The sequence below is a fragment of the Pseudorasbora parva genome, chromosome 22, assembly GCF_024679245.1.
Source record: "Pseudorasbora parva isolate DD20220531a chromosome 22, ASM2467924v1, whole genome shotgun sequence".
Taxonomy (NCBI): Eukaryota; Metazoa; Chordata; class Actinopteri; order Cypriniformes; family Gobionidae; genus Pseudorasbora; species Pseudorasbora parva.
In genome coordinates, this window is record NC_090193.1 from 30,591,248 (window position 1) to 30,616,251 (window position 25,004).

Here is a 25,004-nt window from a genome sequence, read left to right on the forward strand (position 1 = left end):
CTGAATAGATATTGTATGAGTAAAGGATAAATGCACTGCTTTTATGCACACTTCCACTGGTTTGATTATTTACTGTTTCATGTCAAGGAAAAGTTCCATGTTTAACGCAGTACAGCTCTCTAAGAGCTTTCAATATGCTGTAAAACTTAAATGAATATTAATAATATTTGTTTCAATCACTGGATGAAGCCTGCTATATTTGGTACAAGAGTCGCAACCTTAAAGGTCCCATTCTTTGCGGGTTTTCGAAGCTTTGATTATGTTTACAGTGTGCAATATAACATGAGTTCATGTTTCGTGTGTAAGAAAACACAGTATTTTTCACACAATTTACTTACCTGTACAGCACTATTTCCTCTGTCCTAAAAAGACCTGATTCCTTGTTCTATGAAGTCCCTCCTTCAGAAATACGTAACCAGTTCTGATTGGGCCAGCGCTTCCCGTGTTGTGATTGGACAGCAGCTTAGTGCACTTTGCCCGGAAAGGTCCCGCCTCTTACCACAGGGTGTCAAAAAGACAAAAAGTGATAAATGAAAATTGTCAAATTTAAGGCCATTAAAAGTGTTAAATGTGGTCTCGGAGGTATTATTTTTTTCCAAATTAGGTATTATTTTTTCAGACTATCAGGTGTCCAATTCTGATTGAAATTCTATCTGCGTTCGCGTTAGTTCGTTTAAATATGGGCTTTAGCATATCTGGCCACATAATCAAAGATCTTTCGTCTCCGTCTCAACGTATGTTTGATGCTGACGTCATATTCAGCGGTCGTTCGGCATCATCTCAGAACACTGCGCGCTCAACAGAAGTGGCTGGCTTACGTTTTATTTTAGACTTGCTTGCTTCAAGGCATATCTTCAACGACTATCCTCATAAGAGCAATCTTAAATGATTTATATAAAGTCTAAAATGAACAAAAAGAGTTGTGAGAGAATGAGGCGCGATCCATTGACAGTATATAAACAGTGAGATCCGCGTGTCTGTCTGCTCTTAAAGGGACAGCAGCCAAAATAACTTTTGCAGCTTTAATAAGAATGAACTATTTAATTTATAGTTTATGCAGTGCAGACGGCATATAACTTTGATAACTTTATTAAATTTCTGTATATTTCCTAACTGTTAAGACAGCAAGAGCTGGAGTAAACATGACATTTATTATGGGTGTATGTTAGCATTGTTTTAAGTTTACTTAAATTAAAAACTGTTATATTTTTTAAGCCTAATAATATTTGTAAAAAAACAATCAGTAGCTGTATTAATATCAGTAATACTGGCCTTCATTCATAAAAAGATGCCATTTAAACAAGTATTTAAAATATACTGTCTTTATGTTGTTTCTACATTAATTTGATTAACTGTGAAATCATTATATTGAAAAATATATTAAAAACGTACACAAACATTTCTTTTTTATTGCGATTAATCACAGAAAAAATGTGTGATTAATCTAGTTGAAGTTTTTAATCGATTGACAGCACTAGTTTTTTGTATTTTGTTAAACTCAACAACACACACAAATTATCAGTTATAACTTATAACAGATTTCCTCCTGGTGTCGATTCTAAATCTATTCTTTTTTGTATGTTATAGATGTCAAAATCTGTGTAAATAATAGAAAGATCGCTGATTAACACTTGCAATTCAGTGTCGTGATGATTTTAAAAAATATTCTGAAGGTAGTAAAAAAGGTATTAAAAAGTAGTAAATTTAACTTAAGGATTGCTGTATATACCCTGTACCATAACGGGGAGATGCAAGCGCTGAATGTGCTCTCTACTCCAGAGCAACAAGACCACGCCCCCTATTTTGCGTGTTCTTGTGGGCGGAGGGTTAGTCAACAAACGGTTCTAGTGACGTCATTACATCCCTGCACTTCCTGCTGTAGTCCAAACCGGCCGTTCGCTGTAGGCTTTGAAAGGGAACTTCTGTTAAATAAAATATCTCGCTTGGCATTGAACTTTGAGCTTTATAATTTTACAGGTATTATTTATGGTCTAACAGCAACATTACACACTAACTAAAGTTTGAAAGATGAAATCGTGAAGAACGGGACCTTTAAATAGCTTGGGACAAATCTCTTGATCCGCACTCAAAAGTTTGTTCATTTAAACCGTTATGTGCAGAGAGTGTGAGCTGAGGATGAGATAGAGTGAGGTCTGCGGTCTTGGCCATTATTTGCTTTACTTGTTTTTGTGTAAGTAATACGTTGTCAAATATGTTTAAACTTAAATAGACTACCTATAGTAGTAGTTATGTCTGTTTGTATTAATTTTTTCTGTTATAGTTTGAATATTTGTGTTTTTTTTAGGGAATATTCGAACGTCATTTTTGAGCAATTTTGACAGCCCTAGTTACCAGTCTGACTCTATCTACAATTCCACGAATTCCAGCAGATAAATATTTTAAAAAATGTATCTGTTGTGGATGTATTTCATTTGTTTCAGACGTGCTTTTTAGAAATTAGAAATCTTAGAAATAATTATAATTTAATACTTATAATATTTATAATAATACTTATTAGAAATAACATTATTACCCTAAAGCACTAGCTTCAAACAAGACTCATTCCAACCACTGTTGTGTGTCAGCCGGGTCGGCTCTTCATCAACTGGCGTGTTACATATCCGCTAACTCATCGCATGCCTGCTTCTCACCGTCGGACGCATGTACCTGCGGGAGCTTTCAAATGGTCAGGAGCGATAAGAGCAGAGCTTCAGATGAAGGGGGTTGCAGACAGCCACCACTCTGAACTCGGGAGGGGGTTACTCCGCAAGGCCAAGGTGGAGCGGTCTTAGGGGGCTTTTGATGATTTGCACACTCCTGTTAGAGAGAGGCGTTAGAAGTTGATCTCCAGTGGTGTCTCTGATGTTGCTGAGATAGCCCGCGGTCTGAGGAGTTACCCCCGCCTCTTGCACACATACATACATACACACGTACAGATAGAGATCTGTGGTGTTTTGATCCATGTTCATTCATTGGGTATGTGGCAGATGTAAGACAGGCATGTTGTCTGGTGTCAACATATCCCATGGTGTTTGAGTGAAGTTGAACTGATCTTATCTGAGGACCTGTTAGCAGTCATCTATCAGCGTCGTTAACGGGTCTGACTCTGTTTTATGATGGCGTATATCAATGGTATTTTACTAAAGTAAGCATTGATATTACAGTACATCAGTATTAGAAATTTAAAAGAAAAAAAAATGCATTGTCAATATTCCTTCTACATGGTTAGTATTAGATATTTATGCAGTTTAATGTTCAGATTAGATTTTTTTTTAAATCCTTATTGTGATCTAATGCTTATTTGAAGTAAATGTTTGTCTTTGTTTTATTTAGACAACATAGCATAGAATATCAGCTATTTATCAATTATTTGTGCTAAAATATTTACTTCAGTATTGATGAGAGGATCTGTGCTTTTACCATTGCAAAAAGCGTAAAGGCTAACAAAGGTAATCTGGCCATTGTTCAGATTTTTATGACAGTCAGTTATAGTTTGTTACACACAGTTTATTGTGGATTAGCACATTCGTTTTGTGAATAATGTTTAATATTTCGTGTTATATTGCTAGTAAACATGCAGTAGTAGTACTGCAATGTTTGTGGAAATGTGCTTTACTGAGTGGAAAAAGAACACACATTGCTCAATTAGCTGCAGATTACTGATCACTAATATTTAAGATCTGAATCTGTTAATTAAAAACAACTTCATTGGGCATACATAGCAGTGATGCTTGTCACTAAATATGTAATTATAATTTAAATGTTGAAATCTGGAATCTTTATTAATCTTTAATAATTAACATCTTTATTTGTTTTATTAATTAAAAAGTGTTAAAATTGCCCTAAACCGGTGATTCGTCTTTTTCACAGCACATGCACGGACACTTGCACACAAAAATGGCAATATATTTTCGTAAACAGTCAATTATGTCTTAAAACATTTTAAAAGGAAATATAAAAGTGTGTGTGTGTGTAAATCTTTATCCTGATTTTTGTTCATGGTATTCAGCTGCAATAGAATGTTTTGCAATAAGACTTAGAATAATAATGTGAATATCAAATTTTTTTTTTTTTTTACCTTATTCGAATCAAAATTAGGAATCGATAAGAATCGGATTCGTTAAAATTCAAATGATACCCATCCCTAGTTTTTAGTAATCTGAATCATGTGTGTTTCTAGTAATCCTAATAAATTCTAGTAATTCTAATAATTGTTATTCAGTTGTCTCGTCATTGACTCTAATTGACACGCCATTTGTTTAAAATGGAAACAAAGCAATTAAGCGCATCAGTGAATCTTTCAGTAAATCTATCATGGTCACCCACCGAGGCAATATAAATGGGTTGAGGCCATTGTTGTTTTCCTGAGGCCTGTTTCTGTAGTGTCACAGAAAAACACTTCTGTGTAGTTATTTTTTAGAATTAATTTGTTGGAAATCCCAGTTGTATGTTCTGCAAGTTTCAAAATCTACTACACATACCTCTTAGCTCTAAAGGTCTCATGTAATCCCAAGCACCCAACAGGTGCCTAGAGCCTTATTTACCCAGAGGCCTGTCACTACTACAGACTTCTCATTTTAGCCCCACAGCATCACGGGACGTATTCCGCCCAAGTTGCCTGCCAGGCAGGTGCTCCCGTCCAGCTGTCACCAACTCCCACCAAATGAAGACAGAAAATGGATCAAATATGTTTACATCCATTACTGTGCGTAAACACTCTGATAAAGCGTTATCTCCCCTGTGCCTCTGAGACGGGAAGGATGTTTTCATATCCAAGTTTGCATAAAAAAAGCTGAAGAAACATCTGTTCTGAATGACAACAAGTCTGAGATATGGCAGTCGCAGGCATTAATTGGCATGAGTTATGGAGCAATTAACACAACTTGGTGAATTTGCTGTCCTAAAGCTTTTTAGTCAGAAATTAATTCACTCAGCATGATTCATGTCTTGAAAATTGCTAAACTTCTTTTGTGCTGTTTCAAGATGGCAGCTGATTTAGGTCTTCCAAATGTAGCGTCACATTGTGACAAGTATAATTACCGTATATATATATATATATATATATATATATATATATATATATATATATATATATATATATATATATATATATATTTGTTCACTTCTAAATAAGCAGATCATGAAATTTTATAATTAGAGACGAGACAAAAAAAAACCTTTGGGAATATTTTTTTTTGGCAAGTGAATCTCTTGTACCTAAAGATTGACAGAGTAGAGAGATATTGTCTTTTAAGTTACATCAGAGTGTTTTTGAATTAATGAGAAATTCATCCTGTGGTGTTGGCGCTGCGGTCGTCATTAACTGAACCCCCCTGTGTTCATACGTGGATATTCTCCCCTCTTTGACTCCTCGCTTCTCTCTGCGGGTCTCGATCCGCTCTTGTCGTTCCAGACCCCCAAGGCTTTTCTGTCCTGTGTCTGTGTTCTTCATTCACCTTTATGCTTGCCATTTCTTTCTTTTTTTTTTTTTTTTACACCTCCCTCTCTCTTTCACGCTACTATTAACATATCCCTGATCGCAGATTTGTCATTACTTCAAGGACAGAGCAACAGGCAGCTATGCCATGTCCTTCTTTGGTTCCTCCACTTTTAAAGAGTCACCTCTAAATTAAAACTTAAACTCTTCTCCAAAATTACTACTTTGAATTTAATGTGTCCCTCAATATTTTATAAACCTATATATCTTACCGTATTTTTGTGTTTTGGATTGATTTTGGCATTAAATAACACATTCGACTGGTGACAGATTTTGACAGACAGCTCCCGCTACACACTTCTCTGTTCAGCCTAGTCAATAGCTCTCTTTTTTAGCTCTCCATTTTGTTCAGTAATTCTTTGAAAGTCATTGCATACAATTCATATTCACTGAATTGATCTTTTACTGAGATGCTGTAGATTTAGCAGGGGTGCAGTGTCACTGTGGAATAGAATTGCAGGAATCACTGAGTTACACTGGGTTATGAATTACATAACTTTTTCTGTCTGTCTGCAGTATGGACTGGAGCGGATCTTTGGAGAGGAGACGAGTCTGGCACTGTTGGCCCAAGCCATTGACCCTTGTCAGCCAGCCATGATGACAGATGTGGTTAAACTGCTTTCTGCAATCTGTATTGTGGGAGAAGAAAATACGTAAGCCCCCCGACTTGCTTTTTCCAGGCTTTGAGTTGAAATGACTCTAGTTATGATGCAATATTATTGTTCTTTCTTATTTCAGCCTCATTTCATTGTTTAATTATTCAATAATTTGTTTAGAGTTTTATTTCCCCATTGTGATATTTAACCTCAGCATTCTCAAATAGGGTATTTATTTCTTTTTTTGTGTGTGTGTTCAAATGCTTTTTTGGGCCACTGTTTGCTGAACTTCATATAATGACATCATAATTTAATGTTTTCTTATAGCTGTGTGTATGTTAGTTTACCGTTTGCGTTACCAAGTTTTATTAATTAGTATAGATTTGTACATATTCTTATTGATACTTTTTCTTCTTTTTTGGGTTGTCTTTTTACATTGAAATTATAAGGAGAGCATACATTTAACTTGACTATTTCATCTAAACAGTCTTTTTAAATATCAGCTCCATGTAAACAATGACAAATTGGCATTTTTATTAAAAGTATATAAGGAGCAGTAGGTGCATTTATACTGCCCTCCATACCCGTGAGAAGTGCAATCCCAGCATAACTCTCAAAAAATGTAAAGCCAAATCAAAGCCATAACATTTACTTTTACTTTTTTTATCCATGAAGTTTGGAGAAGGTCCTTGAAGCCATCACCACGGCAACCGAGGGAAGAGGGGTGGCCCGTTTTAACCCTATCGTCCAAGGCCTTACTGTTCGCTCCGTCCAGTTACAGGTAAACGTTCACTGCTACTCAAATGCCTTCTTATTCACTCATCTTCTGCTGTTAAATCCCTATTAATGCCCTCATGACCTTGTATGGTAAAATACACACTCAGCCAAATATACACATTTATACCTATGCTAGATGCAAAAGAAAGTCTTTCTGCTCTCAAGCTGAACTGGTGCCACTTTCTAAAGAAAACGAAAATAGGATCACTCTGATCTGTGTATTTTTTTGCCCTGTATACACACAAATATATGAAATGTTGGAGAAATGCAATGTTGCTTTAAAATATGAAACTAAGACACCAATAGGTGGCGGCAAGTGGCTTACGCCCTAGAAGTCTGCAGTTTTGGGCCCTTTTAGAACTTTTGACATGCTCTGACTTTTGTGCTTTTTCCAGTTTCTTATAAACATATCAGTGGCAAAAGTGTCATTTCACTTTATTCAGCACAACTAGGCTGCCATAATATATGAGCAACATGCATGCTTGTATTTTTGAGAGAATAATGTTTATGCATGGTTTAAAAAATAAATAAAAACGGCTTACTTTAAGGATGTTTTACTCGGCAAATAATTTTTTTTTTTTCAGTGATTGCACAAGTATCACTTAAAATTACCAGTTGTCTATTAATCTATCTATTAGATACTTGTCTACTGTCTAAATATAAAACAACCCATTTTCAAAGTGATTTTCACTCTGAATTTATATTGCAACTATTGTGTGCATTGCTCAGGTGGGGAAATACATTTCCTATAAATACTATTCCATTTTGAGTTTCCTCAGAGATTTGGGGGCAGCTAAATGGTTATGCTGAGATTAAGCACCAGCAATTTGCTTGATAGTTACTTCAATATACCGATGAAGTCACAGGGCCCTGAATCACCTCTAAAACGCAATTCACACTTTAAAATCACCTGCCGTCTGTGTATAGAGGCCTACACAGAAAACTAAGGAGCATGTCTGCTTGTTTAAGATCAGTCTTTTATACAAGCGCACATTTCAATAGACTATAAAGTAAAGATACTCATTGCTTCTTTTAAAGAATTGGTTCACTTTTAAAATTTCCTGATATTTTACTCACCCCATCTCATCCATGATGTTCATGTATTTCTTCAGTCTAAAGTAGAATATATTCCAGGATTTTTCCATTGCAGCCAAAATGTTGAAGGTCTAAATCAATGCAGTTTCAAAGGGCTTTAGAGGCTCTGCGTGATCCCAGAAAAGGAATAGGGTCTTATCTAGCGAAACGATCAGTCATCTACCCCAAAAATAACAAAAAAACAACGATGTCGGATGATTTTAAAGTTGAAGATTGAGTGTTTTTGGTAAAGGACTCCACCTTCAACTTTAAAATCATTCAACATTGTTGTTTTACCTTTTTTATTTTTTGCTACAGGCCGTTTGTATAACTCCTCGCTCATTGGCTTGGGGCTGTACTTCTGCCTAGCGCTAGATAAGCAGTTTAGCTAAAATCTAGTTTATTTTTTAAAATGACTAGATAAGACCTTATTCCTCATCTGGGATCACGCAGAGCCTCTGAAACCCTTTGAAACTGCATTGATGTAGACCATCAACATTTTGGTTGCAATGGAACTCCGTTGTGAGGAGAAAAACTTGGAATGTTTCCCTCAAAAAACGTTTCTTTTCAACTGAAGAAAGACATGAACATCTTGGATGAAATGGGTGAGTAAAATATCAGGAACTTTTCATTTCGAAGTGAACTAATCCTTTAAGTTTAGGATTAGTTTGTTGCTTGTTTAGAAGTGAAATTCATCGTTTTTAATGAATTAAATGTTAGAAAAACTTAATTTCCTGCCCCTTTCTCACAATTTGTAAGATTAGTGCTGCCAGCTATAGCACTTCATTAGCATTGTAAAGAACAAACTGGCATTAGTCAAACATCCCTGATGAGATTTAAAATAATCATAATATGACTATGGACATTTGGATATAGTCCTGTGCCTGTAAATAAGACAGAAGTGCACTATGAGTCTGGTGTCTGTAAACCACAAATCATGTAATGGGCAGTTTTCTTAACAGTGGATAGTACAGTAGAAAACTGTATTTGATATTCTAGAGTCACAAGCCATGATTGACTCTAATAACTGAATAGATCATGGGTAAATCAGAGCACTAGTGTATAAAAGTAGGTGCAAAAAGACTATATATATATATATGCCTTCTATTCTGTCTATCTAGTGTCCTATCTATCACTTTTCATCCTTCTTTCTGTCTGTAAAAATGTATATTTTTTTTAAAGGACTGTGCAGATCTGACTCTTTGCGTCCTATACTTTAATGTGTTTAGTTTTGACTCCAGACTGTCTTGTTTCAGAATGTGTGCACACATTAAGTGTCATGCTCTGCAGAGTGCTGGCCCTACAGAACAAAATGCGCTGGTATGGCTGCGTTAATTTCACGACTTCATTGTTAAGGCTGATCAAAGTAGCCTTGTTTCAATTTAATTAGTAGCAGAGGGAGGTGAAAGAGAGGCACAAATCGTTCCCTTCAAATATAAATAGAGCGTGCACATGTTCACATACTTTTTTCTTATATCCAGCATTTAGGATAAACCACTAAGCAAGCAGTTAATGTTACAGAAAAATAAATTCATTATTATTTTGACATGATGACGGAATGCGTTTATTGTGCTTTACTGTGACCTGCAGAGAGCAACATATTTAACAGTTCAATCACTTCAGAATATTATGTTTAGGATTAATCAACACACTATCTCCTCTTTCAGTCCAAAAGATTTTTGTAGTGTTGAATAGTTAATACGAAGCAGTTGCATGCACTGTAATAGCAGGTCACACAGGAAGGCCCCTTGGTTTCTCTTCATTTGGAATTTAAATAGAGAAATGCAGCCAAAAAATATCCAGGACGCATTGATTAATATCCATGGTCAACTAGTGTGTTTAGAGGCCTCTAGTAATGCTCTGTTGAATGACTGGTTATTGTTCCTGTTTGCTAATAGTCCGCTGTGATCTCTTTTAACCACATTAATCATTTATCAAAGACAGTTTTGAAGTTTTCTTTATGGTTTCTTTTTCTCACTCCACTCTCCTGTTCTTGCCTGATATATATTTAGAGGGTAAATCTTCAAATAGATGCTCTTAGAGGCACACATCTAGCAAAAGGGCATAAGGGAGTGCTCAGGGTCGACCATAGACTGCACAACATCTTTATTTATTTTTTTGAAGAATTTAAGGAAAACTCAAGGATACCAAGCATTTTCCTGTTGCATGTGTGACTGTGCGCTCATCCATGAGAGTTAGTAAATGATTCAGCATGTTGTTTTATCAATGCATAATTTGTGTTTTCATGTCTACATCTAGTAGATTTTTCTTTTAGCACTGTATTACCTTGAGCTAATGGAGAGTGAGTGATTCTCACAGGAATACTTCCTCTTTCTCTCCTCATCCTGTCATCTCACCACTCCCATTTCTCACCAGGCATGTGACGTAGGCAGGTTAGGAAGATGCTGAAGTTATTAATGGCAGATGTGTTTTTCTTTTCTCTTCTTAAAGCAGTCAGCAAGTGTTTCTTATATGCTCAACTTTGCAGAGATTCCTCCTGTAGTTGAGCCACACAAATATGAAAAATACAAAGCCGTCGTGTCTTAAATCAAAAGGCTTATGAAATACTTATTCTGCCCAAGCAGATCTTAAGCAATAAAAGGTTTTTTTCCTTTCAAGTTTTGAATTGGACATTTTCCTACAGTTCTTTAGGTACATGTGTAAAAATATTGATTCTTTGATTAATCAGCCAGTGACTTTTATAAACCGGTTGTAATGAATCAAAATGATTATTTAGTGCATCACTCAAAAGACTCAAACTTTTACCATTTGTTACTATTTGAATAATTGATGAATGAATTAAATGAATGTCATGTTTTTTAATGCATCATCATTTTTTTTTTACTGCCTACTTTTTTGGAACAGTTATGCATTTCCATCAGGGCAGCCACAGTACTTTGTAAAATAAATAAATATCTTTTATCTAACACTCAAAATAGTCAAAGATGATAATCTTGAGCCCTAAGAGCCAAAGCTGTGATGACAAATAAATGTTACAAATATTTACCCAAAAAAGGTAAATAAATCTCCCAACTATTTATTTATATATTTATATATATTTTTTAACATGTAGTCACCTATGTATATGGCACAACATTAATTGCACTTTAATCTGTAGAAATGGTAAAATGGCGCAATTATTTTATATCCAGTGGTCTAGATGGAACCAAGCACTGTTGTCCATTTGAATACCGAAACCATTTTTAATGAATCATTCAAAAGATTTGTGAACCCAGAAGGTACTGTTAAATCAGACTGATGACTCCTTTACTGAATTAACTCGTACCAGCCCTGTATCAGCTGAGACTCACTGCTATAAATAATCTGGTATCAGTGGGGTTTGTTTAATAATCAATAATTTTATCGTCAGATATGAATTCTGCTTTGTGAACAGGAGGTACAGACACACAGGCTCATACGACAAGTCACTGTCTGTTTAATACGCCTTGGTCCCCTGAATGCACTAGTGCCTTTTAACTAAACACTTCCTCACACATGTGATTTAGGGTGTCGCAGTGGAGACTGATCAATAATTGATGATCTGTGTTGCTTGAGGAGATGAGCAGTAGTTTTTGACTGAGGTAATGGAATCCTTTATGTTGGCTGAGAGCTCTTTGAGTTATAAACCACAGTGATGCTCTTCAACAGGTCCAAACTGCAGTCTCATATACATTCCTCTAAAAACAATCTGCTTCAGTGAGACATTTAAGACCATGATAAACTCACACATCGGTAAGGCAAAAAACTGGGCTAATAGTGAAAATTGTCAATCTTGGTCAAATTTGTGGTTTTTGCAAAAAAATAAATATTTCATTAATCCCTCGTCTAGCTATCCCAATGCTCCAAATAGCAATTAAACATCAAAAAAGACCTGTATTTGTATGTTTTCTGAGAGGATTACTTTTGTCAACAAACCTCTCACCCACACAGCGCCATACAAGCTGTCTGCCATCTGCCCTGTACAGTAAAAACCAGGATTTATCCTTGAAGAGAACACCTCTCCAAAGTGCTAAACACCATCGAATGTGAGCATTTGCCCACTCAAGTTGGCTAAGGCGACGACGAACTGTCGAGACTCTAATGAGGACGACGAGCATGCAGATGAGCAGTTTGTGCCGAAATAATTTGGTTATGCAAACCGATTGTTGCTGTCCAGATGGCTGGTCTCAAACGATCTTGAAGAAGATGCTGGATGTGGAGGTCCTGGGCTGGCGCGGGTTACACGTGGTTTGTCAAATTCTCTGCAACGCATTTGGAGACAGCTTATGGTAGAGAAATTAACATTCAATTCAGGGGCGACAACTCTGGTGGACATTCCTGCAGTCAGCATGCCAATTGCACACACCCTCAAAATTTGTGACATCTGTGGCATTGTGCTGTGTGATAAAACTGCACATGTTAGAATGGCCTTTTATTGTGGCCAACCTAAGGCACACCTGTGCAATAATTGTGCTCCTATCAGCATCTTGATATGCCACACCTTAGGTGGATGGATTATCTCAGCAAAGGAGAAGTGCTCACTAACACAAATTTATACAGATTTGTGAGCTATATTTAAGAAACATTGGCCTTTTGTGTACATATAAAAAGTTCAGCTCACAAAAATTGGGGGAAAACAAAAGTGTTGTGTTTATAATTTTGTTAGTGTATATATCACATTCTTTTTTAATTTTTTAACCCATTTGGTTTATGAGGGCACAGGAAGTAAAAATGTTTACGTTTTAATACCAATGCCATTATACACATTTGTGGTCTCATAAACCACATATACCTGTACACACAAACACACAAAACGCACTCGTACTGAATCTTATCTTTCCTTTAGGTGGCTTGCATGCAGCTCATCAATGCCCTCGTAACGTCTCCTGATGAGTTGGACTTCAGGCTGCACATCCGAAATGAATTTATGCGCTGCGGCCTGCGAAAGATCCTGCCGGTAAGCGGCTCCACCACTGTCTGTGTATTAATATTTAAATGAGTTGTCCACTTGAGTGAAATATTGTAAAATGGGTCTGCAAATAATTTATGAGGCCTGAAGGAGAGGTCGCTCTGCTGAATCAATACCTACAGCCAGAATTGGATTGGTCTCTTTCTCTCGGTCTGTCTCCTCTTGGCATTCTGAATGTGGTTATGTTCTATCAACAAACGACTGAAAACTGCCTGAACAAAACAGGAAAGAAGTGTGTGAAATGAAAGCCAGAGTGTGTGCGAGTCTGATAGATTAATGCCGCACGCATGTCTTATTTATTATTCAAAACAGAAGCTGCCTCAGAAATAGGACTAGACAATAAAAAGAGATGGAATGAAAGCAAAATAATTTTTTTCTTTCTAAATACACATTTTTTGAAAATAGTGTTTTGTCACTGTTTCTTTTTTCTCTGTCTTAAAGTGGTCACATTCCTCGTTTTCCCCTGAAAGTCAACTTAAAATGTTAGTCACATTTTCTTGCAACAAAAGCAATTTTATGAAATTTTCCCCATTAATTTTTTTCCTCGTTCTTTCTGTCTACTTCGGATTACACCTGCTGTTTTGCTACAATATATGTAGTTGATCTCTGTTCTGATTGGCTAACCTCTTTGCATATATAACGAGCAAAAACACCTCTGTAATTTTCAGAATACAGACTTGGTGTTTGTGGAAATGTGTGCCATATGTGATTGACATCAGTACCGTGATTAGGCTTTTTTTTACCGAAAGAAGTGAAACTTTTACTTAGTATTGATTTCTGTTGTTTGGTGCACAATATTGCTCAGAATAAACTCAGACTAAATTTGCCCAATGAGCTTTATTCTTGGATGCTGTTGACTTTAGTTTCTAGCAGTAGTTTGGAGTTGTATGTATACATATTACATCATCTCTTTATTTCAAAAGACCAAGCAATATCACGTTTTATATGGCATGGCCCATGTAATTTGTTCTTTTCTTTGTTTCCCATTGCCCTTCCTTCTGTGTAGAGCCTGAACACTGTAAAAAATGATGCTCTGGATATTCAGCTGAAGGTCTTTGAGGAGCACAAGGAGGAGGACATGATTGAGTTCTCCCATCGCCTGGAGGACATCAGGAGCGAACTGGAATATCCTTTCAACACTGAAACTTTATTTTAGGGATGTCCTGATACCATTTTTTCACTTCCGATGCCGATACCGCAGCTTTGCCGATTCCGATATCAATTTGATATTTTTATTTTATTCTTGAACTAATACTAATAATAAAATAAATGAAATGAATGATGCCAAAAAAGGGACACCCATTCATGATTCGTTTTTAAAGAATAAATCATGAATTGATTATTTCAACAATGACAACTTGACAGCTCCACAATAAACCTTGAGAAAACATGAGCTCAAGTATGTGAACTTGCAACAGAACACATTTTATATTATTTTACATTTGATTATTTAATTTTTTTCTAAAAAACTCTTTAGTAGCCTATTTAGTGCACTTTAAACGGATAGTTCACCCCAAAATGAAAATTCTGTCATCATTGTGTTCCAAACATCAACTTGATGTTCCAAACCTGTGTGACTTTCTGTGTTCTGCAAAAACGATATTTTGAAGAAAGTTTGTAACCAGGCTGCTTTGGAGGCACCAATGACTATAGTAGGAATGAATCTTCCTATGTGTTCAACATGACAAAAAGAAATGTATACAGGTTTGGAACAACTTGAGGGTGAGTAAATACACTGACAGAATTTACATTTTTGGGTGTGTAAGGAGTCATTCTGAACCAATAATAACTTTTCTGACAATTATGAAATTCAAAAATGTTAATTTTTTTATGAATTTAGTTAAACTAATATGACTATAGTATTATGTAATTGTGTCCCATTTTTATCTAAATGTTTTTTAAATGTCATAAACTTTATATGACAGAATTATTTATTATGTATGATTAATATAGCATTGCAAAATTATAAACTCACATTACTTAGGCTATAATCTATTAATTAATAGAGTTACTGGACAGACCAATTGATACATTTTTTAAAATATTTAGCCCTATATTTTGAAATCCTCTTGCGTTTTTCAAACGGTGGACACAAGCTTTACAGCGCACGTTTCCGAGACATCGCCGCTATGGCAACAAAGCCACTAAAACTCAATCACGTGCAAATGAGCTTCTCTACAACTTATTAAAAAAATGTATTTCTTTATATATGCTATCAGTATTCTCCACACTTCAAAATCCTTATATGTTTATTGAACTATGTGTGGACCTATGTAAAATACGGCACAAATTGTGTCCCGTATCAAAACAATACGGGATGCCATTTCTCATTTTGCTTGTAAATACATGACGATTCCGTATTTCATGGCACGTCTGGCAACCCTAGTCGCAGCAAGGGAAATGCTAATATTCAAGCATTTAGTTATGGTTTAAGCTAGACTTTCCCATGGTTTGTGTTGGATAGGTATCGGATCATATATTTTTTCTCCCCTCCGATCTCCGATCTAGCGTTCTGGGCTAGTATCGGCACGATACTGATACCATGGATCGGATCGGGACAGCCCTACTTTATTTTGTCCACACTTAAAAGCTCCTCAGAAAACTTTCCCTCTCCTGCGTTGTCTTCTCTTTCTTTCTCCCACTCATTCTTTGATCCTTAGAGGACCTCCAACAGTAATATTGTAGTCATATGCAGACTGTAATAATATCTTTGCAGATCGTGCACTGACTGCATTGATGTTTTCTTAGATTTAATCATAACCATAAATCACCCTGATTCATTTGCTTTCGTTAGTGTTTACAAGTCTCATGCTTTGACAAGGCTAGTCAATAGGTCTTTGCTCTGACTTCGTGTCTACGCTGTATGTATAAGAGTGTACGTACACTCTTTTTCTGTATTTTTCCATTTATTCTTTTTTTATTTTACCAGTGACAGTGCTTGAGTGCTCCTTAACACAGTGTGTACTGATATTGGAGATGTCTTTAATGTGTTATATTGCTCTGTGAAGGACACAAGCACCGAGAGCCATTTTCTTTCCATACTGCAGCACCTGCTGCTGGTCAGGAATGACTATTTCACACGGTGAGGATTGCTTGTTTATTTATGTATTCATTTTATTGAGCTGACTGGATAGTTAACGTAAAACATTCAACAAATGGCTGTGTAATGTAAGCAAAGGAAGGCTTTGAAGAACAAAAAGAAGCTTTGATATGTTTTAACATGTTAAACCTTTTATTTAGTTACTACTTCATTCCTTTCTATTTCTTTGATTTTGTTCATTTTGCATTTATTATTACTAAGTAATGCATTTTAGAATAATGTTAAAGAATTGAGTAGGTGCGTTTGGACTTTTAAATGGTATTGGACACGCAAGGACCTTTTCATAATCCTGTGAAAAAATGTCTTTCAAAAATGACTCAGGCACTTATAATCACGTTGTTATTCATCATATATTCATGCATTTCCATGAAAATGCCATCTCTCCTCTCTTTCAAACCTAGTCTGAGGTTTTTATTAATTTCGTTCTAATTAGTGCTAGTGATGCAACAGCACACATCTCCCAGCGTTAAGGTCTCACTAATGACTCAGTGTGTTGTGTGTTAGAGAACAGCTTTTCAAGCTCTTTAGCCAGTGAGCTGTATATTGTTTTTAGAATAACAGCTTTGACAGAAGAGAGAAGTGCAAAGGGAAATAGTGGTATAAAGATAGAGACCATCTGTTGAGCGGCGGTATATGAGAAATTCTGGAGCTGACGCACATATCTATCTTATCTATCTTGTCCGTCCGTCCATCTGTCCGTCCGATCACATCACAATGTTGCCAAACATTAACATATTATATATAAAAAACAAACATATATTGTATGTATATGTATAGATCATATCACATGTAGAATAGTAAAGGATTCAATCAAACCCATCTAAATAAGTGAGTAAATGAAGCAGGTCTCTAGCTCCAACCTGAATTGAACTTGAACCAAAACTTGAACCAGCTAATCATGGTGTTCAGGGCTGCTTGATAATTACAGGCAGGTGTGTTCGTGCAGGGTTAAAACTGAAATCTGCAGGACTGTAGCCCTCCAGGAGCAGGGTTGAACACCCCTGCTCTAGAGAGTTATTGGTCTCTAACATTGTGAATGACATTGAACAAAAATCACTGAATGTTTAAATACAATAATACAAAGGACCAAAAATATATACAGCTCTGGAAAAAAATAAGGGAAATCAATGTTAAGTGGTATCTTATTTTTTTCCATAGCTGTAAAAGTACAATTTTCAAACAGATTAAACAGATTAAAGTGCAAAAGAAACAAGGCTATAAAGAACAACAAGGAACAAATTAATAGAAGGTCTCCATTATTTAATGCATTCACTAAGATTGAGCAATAGCTACATTTGTTACAGAAAGTATAATGTTTTTGGTAATGTTAGTTAAGAAATACTGGTCATTGTTAGCTTTATCTTAGGTCCATTAAAGTTCTTTTGTTATTAAACAGTAACTAAGAAATTAACATTACTTAGAATAATTAATTCTTTATAAGTATTTTTCATTGTCAGTTTGGTAATAATGAATTAACATGTTAACTAATGAAGTCGTATGTCTTTTGGACAAATAACCCAAAACATTCTAATCATTAGGGCATGTTGTAGTTCAGATTAAAACATAATGTTTAAGTTTGAAAATAAATAGCCTATTAAGTATTAAGTATTTGGTGCTGAGCCTGTGATGAACTACATTGAGATAAAAAAAAACAAAAAACGAATGGCTGTTTTAAAAACTTCTTCACTAGCGCGGTTGCTTTTGTTTGCGGGGTTTCTGGGGTAAGCGCTGCATTCTGCTGTTCCATCAGCGCCCTCTGTGCACGTTGGGCTTGTTTACATCTGAGCACGTGTCCCTTTGACGCAGAGTACAGCGGTGTTGAGCATTTATACGGTTGATAGGCAAAATATTCTTGAGTGCATTATAAAAAATGTAATAGTTGTTAATAAAATATTTACGATATTTTGAAGTGCCCACGATAACAATATCATTCAACAATTCATTATCGTGATATATCGCATTAATTTGGCACATGCCTAATTACTAGATAATTGGCCAATTTAGCGGTTCTATTTAGGGCCAATAGCATTAAAGTTTATTTTGGAGGTCAAAATGTGCTTTTAGTGATTCATCATTCATCAGATTCATCATCACGTCAATTTCTTTAATAATAGTTTTGGGGTTTTAGCTGTGGTCAGTCAGGAGGTGAGTTTGATGGACTAGTTAAAGAGCGAGTGTGTTTAGAGAATGGAATTCTGCTGAGGTTTAATTTGTGAGGAGGGCTTTATATTGGACTGAATCTGGATCAGATGGATGCAGATGATGCCAGAACTGAACACATCTCTTCTGGATCTCAATTTTAAGTGGTTACAAGCCTAATTCAGCCCTGCAGGCATCATTGGATGTGCTTCTGTGGACCCCTATAATGTTTTAGGCAATTTCCAATTGTAGTTTTTCTACTGAGGTTTTATCCCAATTTTTTTTTATTTAGTACTGATCCCTAAATTCCACATCCATATAAAATAATTGGTTTTATTATTGAATGATATAGTTTTATCCAATTTTTAATGGGTAGTTTTATGTGACTGCATCTTGACTTTATAGCATAAAAATGCCTCTGAGCCTTTTCGTTCAGTGTTTTACCCGTCAGACCAAAGCCTCTCCAAAGCGATGCCCAGGTAACAGGGCCCACTCGTGACAGTAATGTTCCAGTAGAGACAGTCTCTACTGAAGGCCCTCAGGTGTGCGTGACATCAGGCAAGATTATCTGTACAGCAGACATCTGAACTGTGTGTGCTGTAGAGTGAGGCCTGGGACAGAAGAGTGACCTCTGACCTCTGTGTGCAGTAGAGTTAGGCCGGGGATAGAAGAGCGGTCCGGCTCTGATGCCAGATCATTAATGTAGATGTTTGAATGGAGTCTGACTCAGACTGCAACCCTGTCTCACTCCATGTCCCTGCCGGAAAAACACAGTTCTGTGATTATTGATTTTCACAGCACTTTAACAGGCATTGTATAATATTAGACATTTTTCCACTGATACCAATTTGTAGGAGTTTGTACAGTAAACCATCATGCCAAATTGAGGCGAAGTCTACAAAACATGCAAATATTTTCCTTTGTTTGTCCTTGATGTGTTTGTTAGAGTATGAAGAGAATTAGGGCTGCAACTAATGATGTTTATTATTGAATTATATAGTTTTATCCAAGTTTTAATTGGTAGTTTTATGTGACGCATTTTTATGTGACATATTTTGATAATCGATTAGTTGGCCTTTTATTTTTAATTTTTTTGTGGGGTATCGTTTTTTATTGTATATAGCTGACAAATGTGTCCGCTAAGTGCTATGAAAGCATAGTGCTATTTACCCTTTCACAAATTAACCAAGGTTTTGCAATTAATAAAAAGATTAATAATAAATAAAACAGGGTTATTGTAGTTATTCCATGGTATCCACAAATTAACCCCCCCCCCCCAGTCCATAGTTTAACTTTGTGGTTATACAAATAGTAATCAATACGCCAAAAAAACAACATGGTTTTACTATCTAATAGAACCATGATTAATTAAGTGTATATCTGTGCTATAGCCTACATCATGCGCAAACAAGTTACTTTGGAAAAGGATCATTTAAGTCCCTACATTTAAAGTATTAAAAAAAAACAAGAACAATTAGAGGAATAGTCTGTAGGAACAGACACACATTCTCTATGGAACTTTCTGTCATTTATTTATCCTGTATAAACGTCTGGCATTTATATTCAATTGCATGCTGTTATCCCTTTACAGTTACTCTCTTATAAAATATGTTAATTACATGTTGACTTTTAAACCTAAATTTAGCAAACAAAAGCTGGTATTTTAGCTAAATGAAATGAAAATGTTTTTGCACTCCTTATCGACTGTTACTAATTCACAAGAGTATTTACATTTTGCATGAAAGCATATCGGTCTGACATTAATCTTCAAACTTCACTGAACAAGCGCATGTGCAGGCGTCCACTGCACTGCCGCTCGTTCAGTGGAATTTGAAGATTAATGTCAGACTTATGTGCTTTCATGAAAAATGTAAAAACTCTTGTGAATTAGTAACATTTACAGATAAGTATACATTCACTGTTCTCTATGTAGATCAGTGGATATAACCTGTAATACCGATATTTATGTTTTGCGCTGAGGATCCATCCATCCATCCATTTATTTATTTATTTATTTATATTTTTTGTATACTGTCTTGCAGTTCATTTTAAAATATAAGTATACTGGAGTGTTTGCTAATTTCTAAACACTTTTGGACTAAATAAACATAACTTTGCTGTGTTGTCGTCTCGGGTCCTGCTGGTAAATTGGTCAAATATTATTAAATGCTCCCAGTCCTCTCAGTAAGCTCTTCTCACCTCATGAACATTTCTCTAAACTCTGTCCATGAATGCTATTTATTCTACACTATTCTGCTTGTCTCTTTCCCCCAAACCATCCAAATGACAGTGTCCAACAAAGAGAATGAACCTGCTTTCATCTTCCTTTCATCTCACATGCCCACATTACTGTTCCCCTTCCCTATATACCCTTTCCCTATATTTCTCTCTGCTCAAAGAGAGTTTTCATGTCTTCAAGCTCACAGCTGGGGGTCTGTTAAACCTCTTCTTGATCAAAAGACGGGCTCTTAATATGTAGAATACAGAGCATGTGTTACTTAGTTTTTATTTAAAGACCACTGCAGGTAGGCAATATATTTCTCCTTCATTGATGTAAACACATTCACATGCCAATTGTTAAAGTTAAGGAGTGATTGTTTACCCCTTTCTGATGTCGTCATAGAAATGAATGTGCCATGACTGCACAATGTTTTCTGAAAAGGCTGACTGAAAATATGGTTATCTGCATTTTATAATCCTAAATTATGTAAACCATATTAGCATATTTGAGATTTCAAATACAAGGTGCCATTTTCAAACATACCTGTATCAATTAGTAAACTTGATTAATGGCACTAGAATACTGATATGGATGTTAATTATAATTGATTATAATATAATAGTCCAGGCAAAGTAACTCATTTTGGAGCCAAAAATAGAACTAATTGTAAAATATTTTTTCCCCCCAGCTTAGATCTTTTCTATAAGGTGTCCAGAACAACATACTAAAAGTCCTAAGAAATCCTAGTTGAGGACAATGTTAAATTCTCATCAATCCGAGATGTGTGCCAGTAAGGCCAGACAACAATAGACCTCAATGGGGCTAATTTTTTTCCTTTACTCCTTTCAAAGTAAGACTTTATACAATGAAAGTATCCATGAAAAGTAAAAAAAAAAATGGTATTACACATTTCTTTGAAAATGAATTTGAATATGTAAATTAGCTGTACACTAATCGAATAAAGACTACCCAAAATATACCCGCACAGGCTTAATTTTTTCCCTTTGCTTCTACCACAACAACACTTTACACAATGAAGGTCTACATGAAAAGTAAAACATTTTATATTAGAAGTTTCTTTAAAAATGAATTTGAATATGCAAATGAGCAATATACTAATCAAATATGCCCAAAATACTCCCTAAAAGGCTTATTTTTTCCTATACTCCTATCACAATCAAACCTCACACAGTGAAAGTATACATGCATGAAAAGTAACATTTTTGTTTTCTAAGTTTCTTGGGAAAATCTATTTTAAATATGCAAATGAGCTCAACGCTATGCCTAATTGACTTATGGCCAAGAAGCCATAAAGGTACAAGTAGAAAAAACAGGGGCCAAATATCTTACACATTCCATGTCCATTTAGTAAGTTAACCTATGCATAAACACGATAAATTTGAAGTCCCTTGCCACAAAAGACTTACACTCACCTAGAGGATTATTAGGAACACCATACTAATACTGTGTTTGACCCCCTTTCGCCTTCAGAACTGCCTTAATTATACTTGGCATTGATTCAACAAGGTGCTGAAAGCATTCTTTAGAAATGTTGGCCCATATTGATAGGATAGCATCTTGCAGTTGATGAGATTTATGGGATGCACATCCAGGGCACAAAGCTCCTGTTCCACCACATCCTAAAGATGCTCTATTGGGTTGAGATCTGGTGACTGTGTGGCCCATTTTAGTACAGTGAACTCATTTTCATGTTCAAGAAACCTATTTGAAATGATTAGAGCTTTGTGACATGGTGCATTATCCTGTTGTAAGTAGCCATCTGGATGGGTACATGGTGGTCATAAAGGGATGGACATGGTCAGAAACAATGCTCAGGTAGGCCATGGCATTTAAACAGTGCCCAATTGGCACTAAGGGGCCTAAAGTGTGTCAAGAAAACATCCCCACACCATTACACCACCGCCACCACCAGCCTGCACAGTGATAACAAGGCATGATGGATCCATGTTCTCATTCTGTTTATGCCAAATTCTGATTCTACCATCTGAATGTCTCAACAAAAATCGAGACTCATCAGTCCAGGCAACATTTTTCCAGTCTTCAACTGTCCAATTTTGGTGAGCTCGTGCATATGATTGGTTGATTAGATAATTGCATTAATGAGAAATTGAACAGGTGTTCCTAATAATTATTTAGGTGAGTGTATATTGACCTTTTGAAGGCCCAATCTTGCCTCCAGTTTCTTTATAAATTCTTTTTTTTTTTAATTTGCAAACAAGCCTTACCTAATGACATTCCCCCACAGATAACATCAGAAGAAAGTCAGAATAGCCATATTAGTCATTAGTAACATGGCGAGATTACATTTTGGGCTGGAGGATTTACAAATTATTGGTATTGTAGGTAAGATTATGAGATTACAGGCAGAAGTCATTACAGTCATTCTTACCAACTAAATGATTCTCAGAAGACAGATGAAAAACCAGATAGGCGCACTTTCCAGACGTTCCAGCTCTTTAAAATAAGTTTGCCATTTTGTAGTTGGCAAGTATTTTAGACCAGGCAGGCAGGCCACACATCAGACTTCAAATTATATTGAGCCTAATTTCATTGCTAGACAACACTTTGACAGCTTTTTCAGGGTGAAATGGAGAAGTGTAAAATATACAGTATTCAATAAGTGTGGTGCTGGTGTGCGTATTCAAAGTCCTTTAAAAAGAAACTTGTCATACAAAAAAAGCTACTTTTTATGTATACTTTTACTGTGTAAAGTTGTATTGTGGTTGGAGTAAAGGGGAAAAAAAGCCTATTTGGGTGTATTTTGGGCATATTTGATTAGTGTATAGCTCATTTGCATAGTAGAATTCATTTTCAAAGAAACTTGTAAAACAATTTTTTTTTAACTTTTCATGTGTACTTTCATTGTGTAAAGTTTAATTTTGAAAGGAGTAAAGGAAAAAAAAAAAATAGTCCCATTGGGGTCTATTGTTGTCTGGCCTTACTGGCACACATCCCGGATTGATGATAATTTAACATATTTTCTTAACTAGGATTTCTTAGGACTTTTAGTATGTTTTTCTGGACACCTCATAGAAAAGATCTAAGCTGAATTATTATTTTTTTTTTTCAGTTAGTCTGTAGTAAAACGCTATTTTGCCTGGACTATAATGCTAGACATTGTATGGGGTCGACTTTAGAGTAGACTTTACCTCATAGATGCCTGCAAAAGGTCATCAGATCAAAGGGCCTGATTGATCCTAATTATTCCACTTAAAAGCTCTTCTAATTTTACTAATGTTTTTTTTTTATTTTTATGAAACACTAATTGTGAGTCTGTATTCAATCTCAAATGCTGGATTTATTAAACATGTCAACTCAGTTTATAATATACAGGCAAATGTCGCTTCCTTTCTTTAATTGAAAATATATAAATGTGCATATGATGTGCTTCTTTATATTATTGTGTTTGGAATGTGAAGTAAAAAAGCTGGCTTTTTGTTAAGCCAGTGACTCAAGGAAGTTGGGCACATCCTTTGCGTGACTGCAAAATTAGTTCACTCTGCAGTATTTTATGTGTCATCCCTTCTAACTTTTGCTACGTCTCTCCCCATTTTATCTTTCTTTCTCTGTTTTATATGAGTGTCGAGCAGCATCGCAGATTTAAAGGACTCAGTCATTTTCATTGCATCAGTTAATAGCTTGTATAAGCCAGTATCGCTACTGTCAGAGGATTCAGAGTTAATTTGACAACTTTTCTCATTTTGTGCCCGAGTCAATGGTACCATATTCCCAAAAAGATAATACAATGCATTGATTTTTCTTCCCTCCTCGCTCTCTCTTATCCTCTCGTGTTCTCTGTCCTCTAGGCCTCAGTATTTTAAGATCATAGAGGAGTGTGTGTCTCAAATTGTCCTCCATCGTAGCGGCACAGATCCTGATTTCGCATACCGCAAACGTCTGGATGTGGACTTCAGCCACCTGTTAGGTGTGTTTATTCTCTCATATATGAGCTGGTTAGTTTGTTTACTACAAACTTAAATGGTTAATTTCTCCTTGGTTTTGCTGCAGAGGTGTGTGTGGATAAAGCCAGAGCCGAGGAGTTTGAACAGAGGTCCGCAGAGTTAGCTCAAAAGGCAAGTGCCCCTACTTTCCTTCTTCTTTATCTTCCACCCCTCCCTTGTTTTCTATTTCTTTCTTCTCACTTTGGCTCCTCTAATGAAGTATGCGGCCTTTGAAGACCATTCACGACTGCACCATTTAGCTTTCTTTAATTAAGGCGAGATTACTTGAAATCGTTCAAACAGCCATTTGTAATTAACAGTATTCTGAGATTAAAAAGGCCCCTGTATTGATTGTTGGGAGCATTCCTTTATAATTGTGGGCCGAAATGTACGCAGTTGAGGGCAACGGATCTATAGATGGCAATCCACAGCTCTTTAACTACATCCTTTCCTGATGGCTAGTTTAGTTTTGAAATGAGCAACAACATTTTTTATAGTTTTACATCCAGGAAATGATTGAAACGTATCTGTACTTCCCTCTCTGAAAATTTGCATCTATATATCCCATTTAAATCACCCATCAAAGCACAACATTTTTTTATGATATAACATTTTATATCTTTATATCTTTTATATAAATATAGATATTTTTCTAAATAACATTTATTTAGTTTTGTGCAGTAAAAGGTT

At 35.8% G+C, this 25,004-nt stretch overlaps 1 protein-coding gene across 1 annotated transcript in view; it reads left to right on the top strand.

The window, feature by feature from the left end:
* The window catches only part of diaph3 (diaphanous-related formin 3), a 417,231-nt gene that overhangs the window by 149,772 nt on the left and 242,455 nt on the right, over positions 1-25,004 (top strand). The window contains exons 8-14 of the mRNA XM_067431466.1: positions 6,014-6,150; positions 6,769-6,874; positions 12,770-12,880; positions 13,899-14,017; positions 15,858-15,974; positions 24,180-24,298; positions 24,382-24,446. Of these exons, the coding sequence (XP_067287567.1) occupies positions 6,014-6,150; positions 6,769-6,874; positions 12,770-12,880; positions 13,899-14,017; positions 15,858-15,974; positions 24,180-24,298; positions 24,382-24,446 (774 nt within the window). The remainder of the gene's footprint in view (positions 1-6,013; positions 6,151-6,768; positions 6,875-12,769; positions 12,881-13,898; positions 14,018-15,857; positions 15,975-24,179; positions 24,299-24,381; positions 24,447-25,004) is intronic.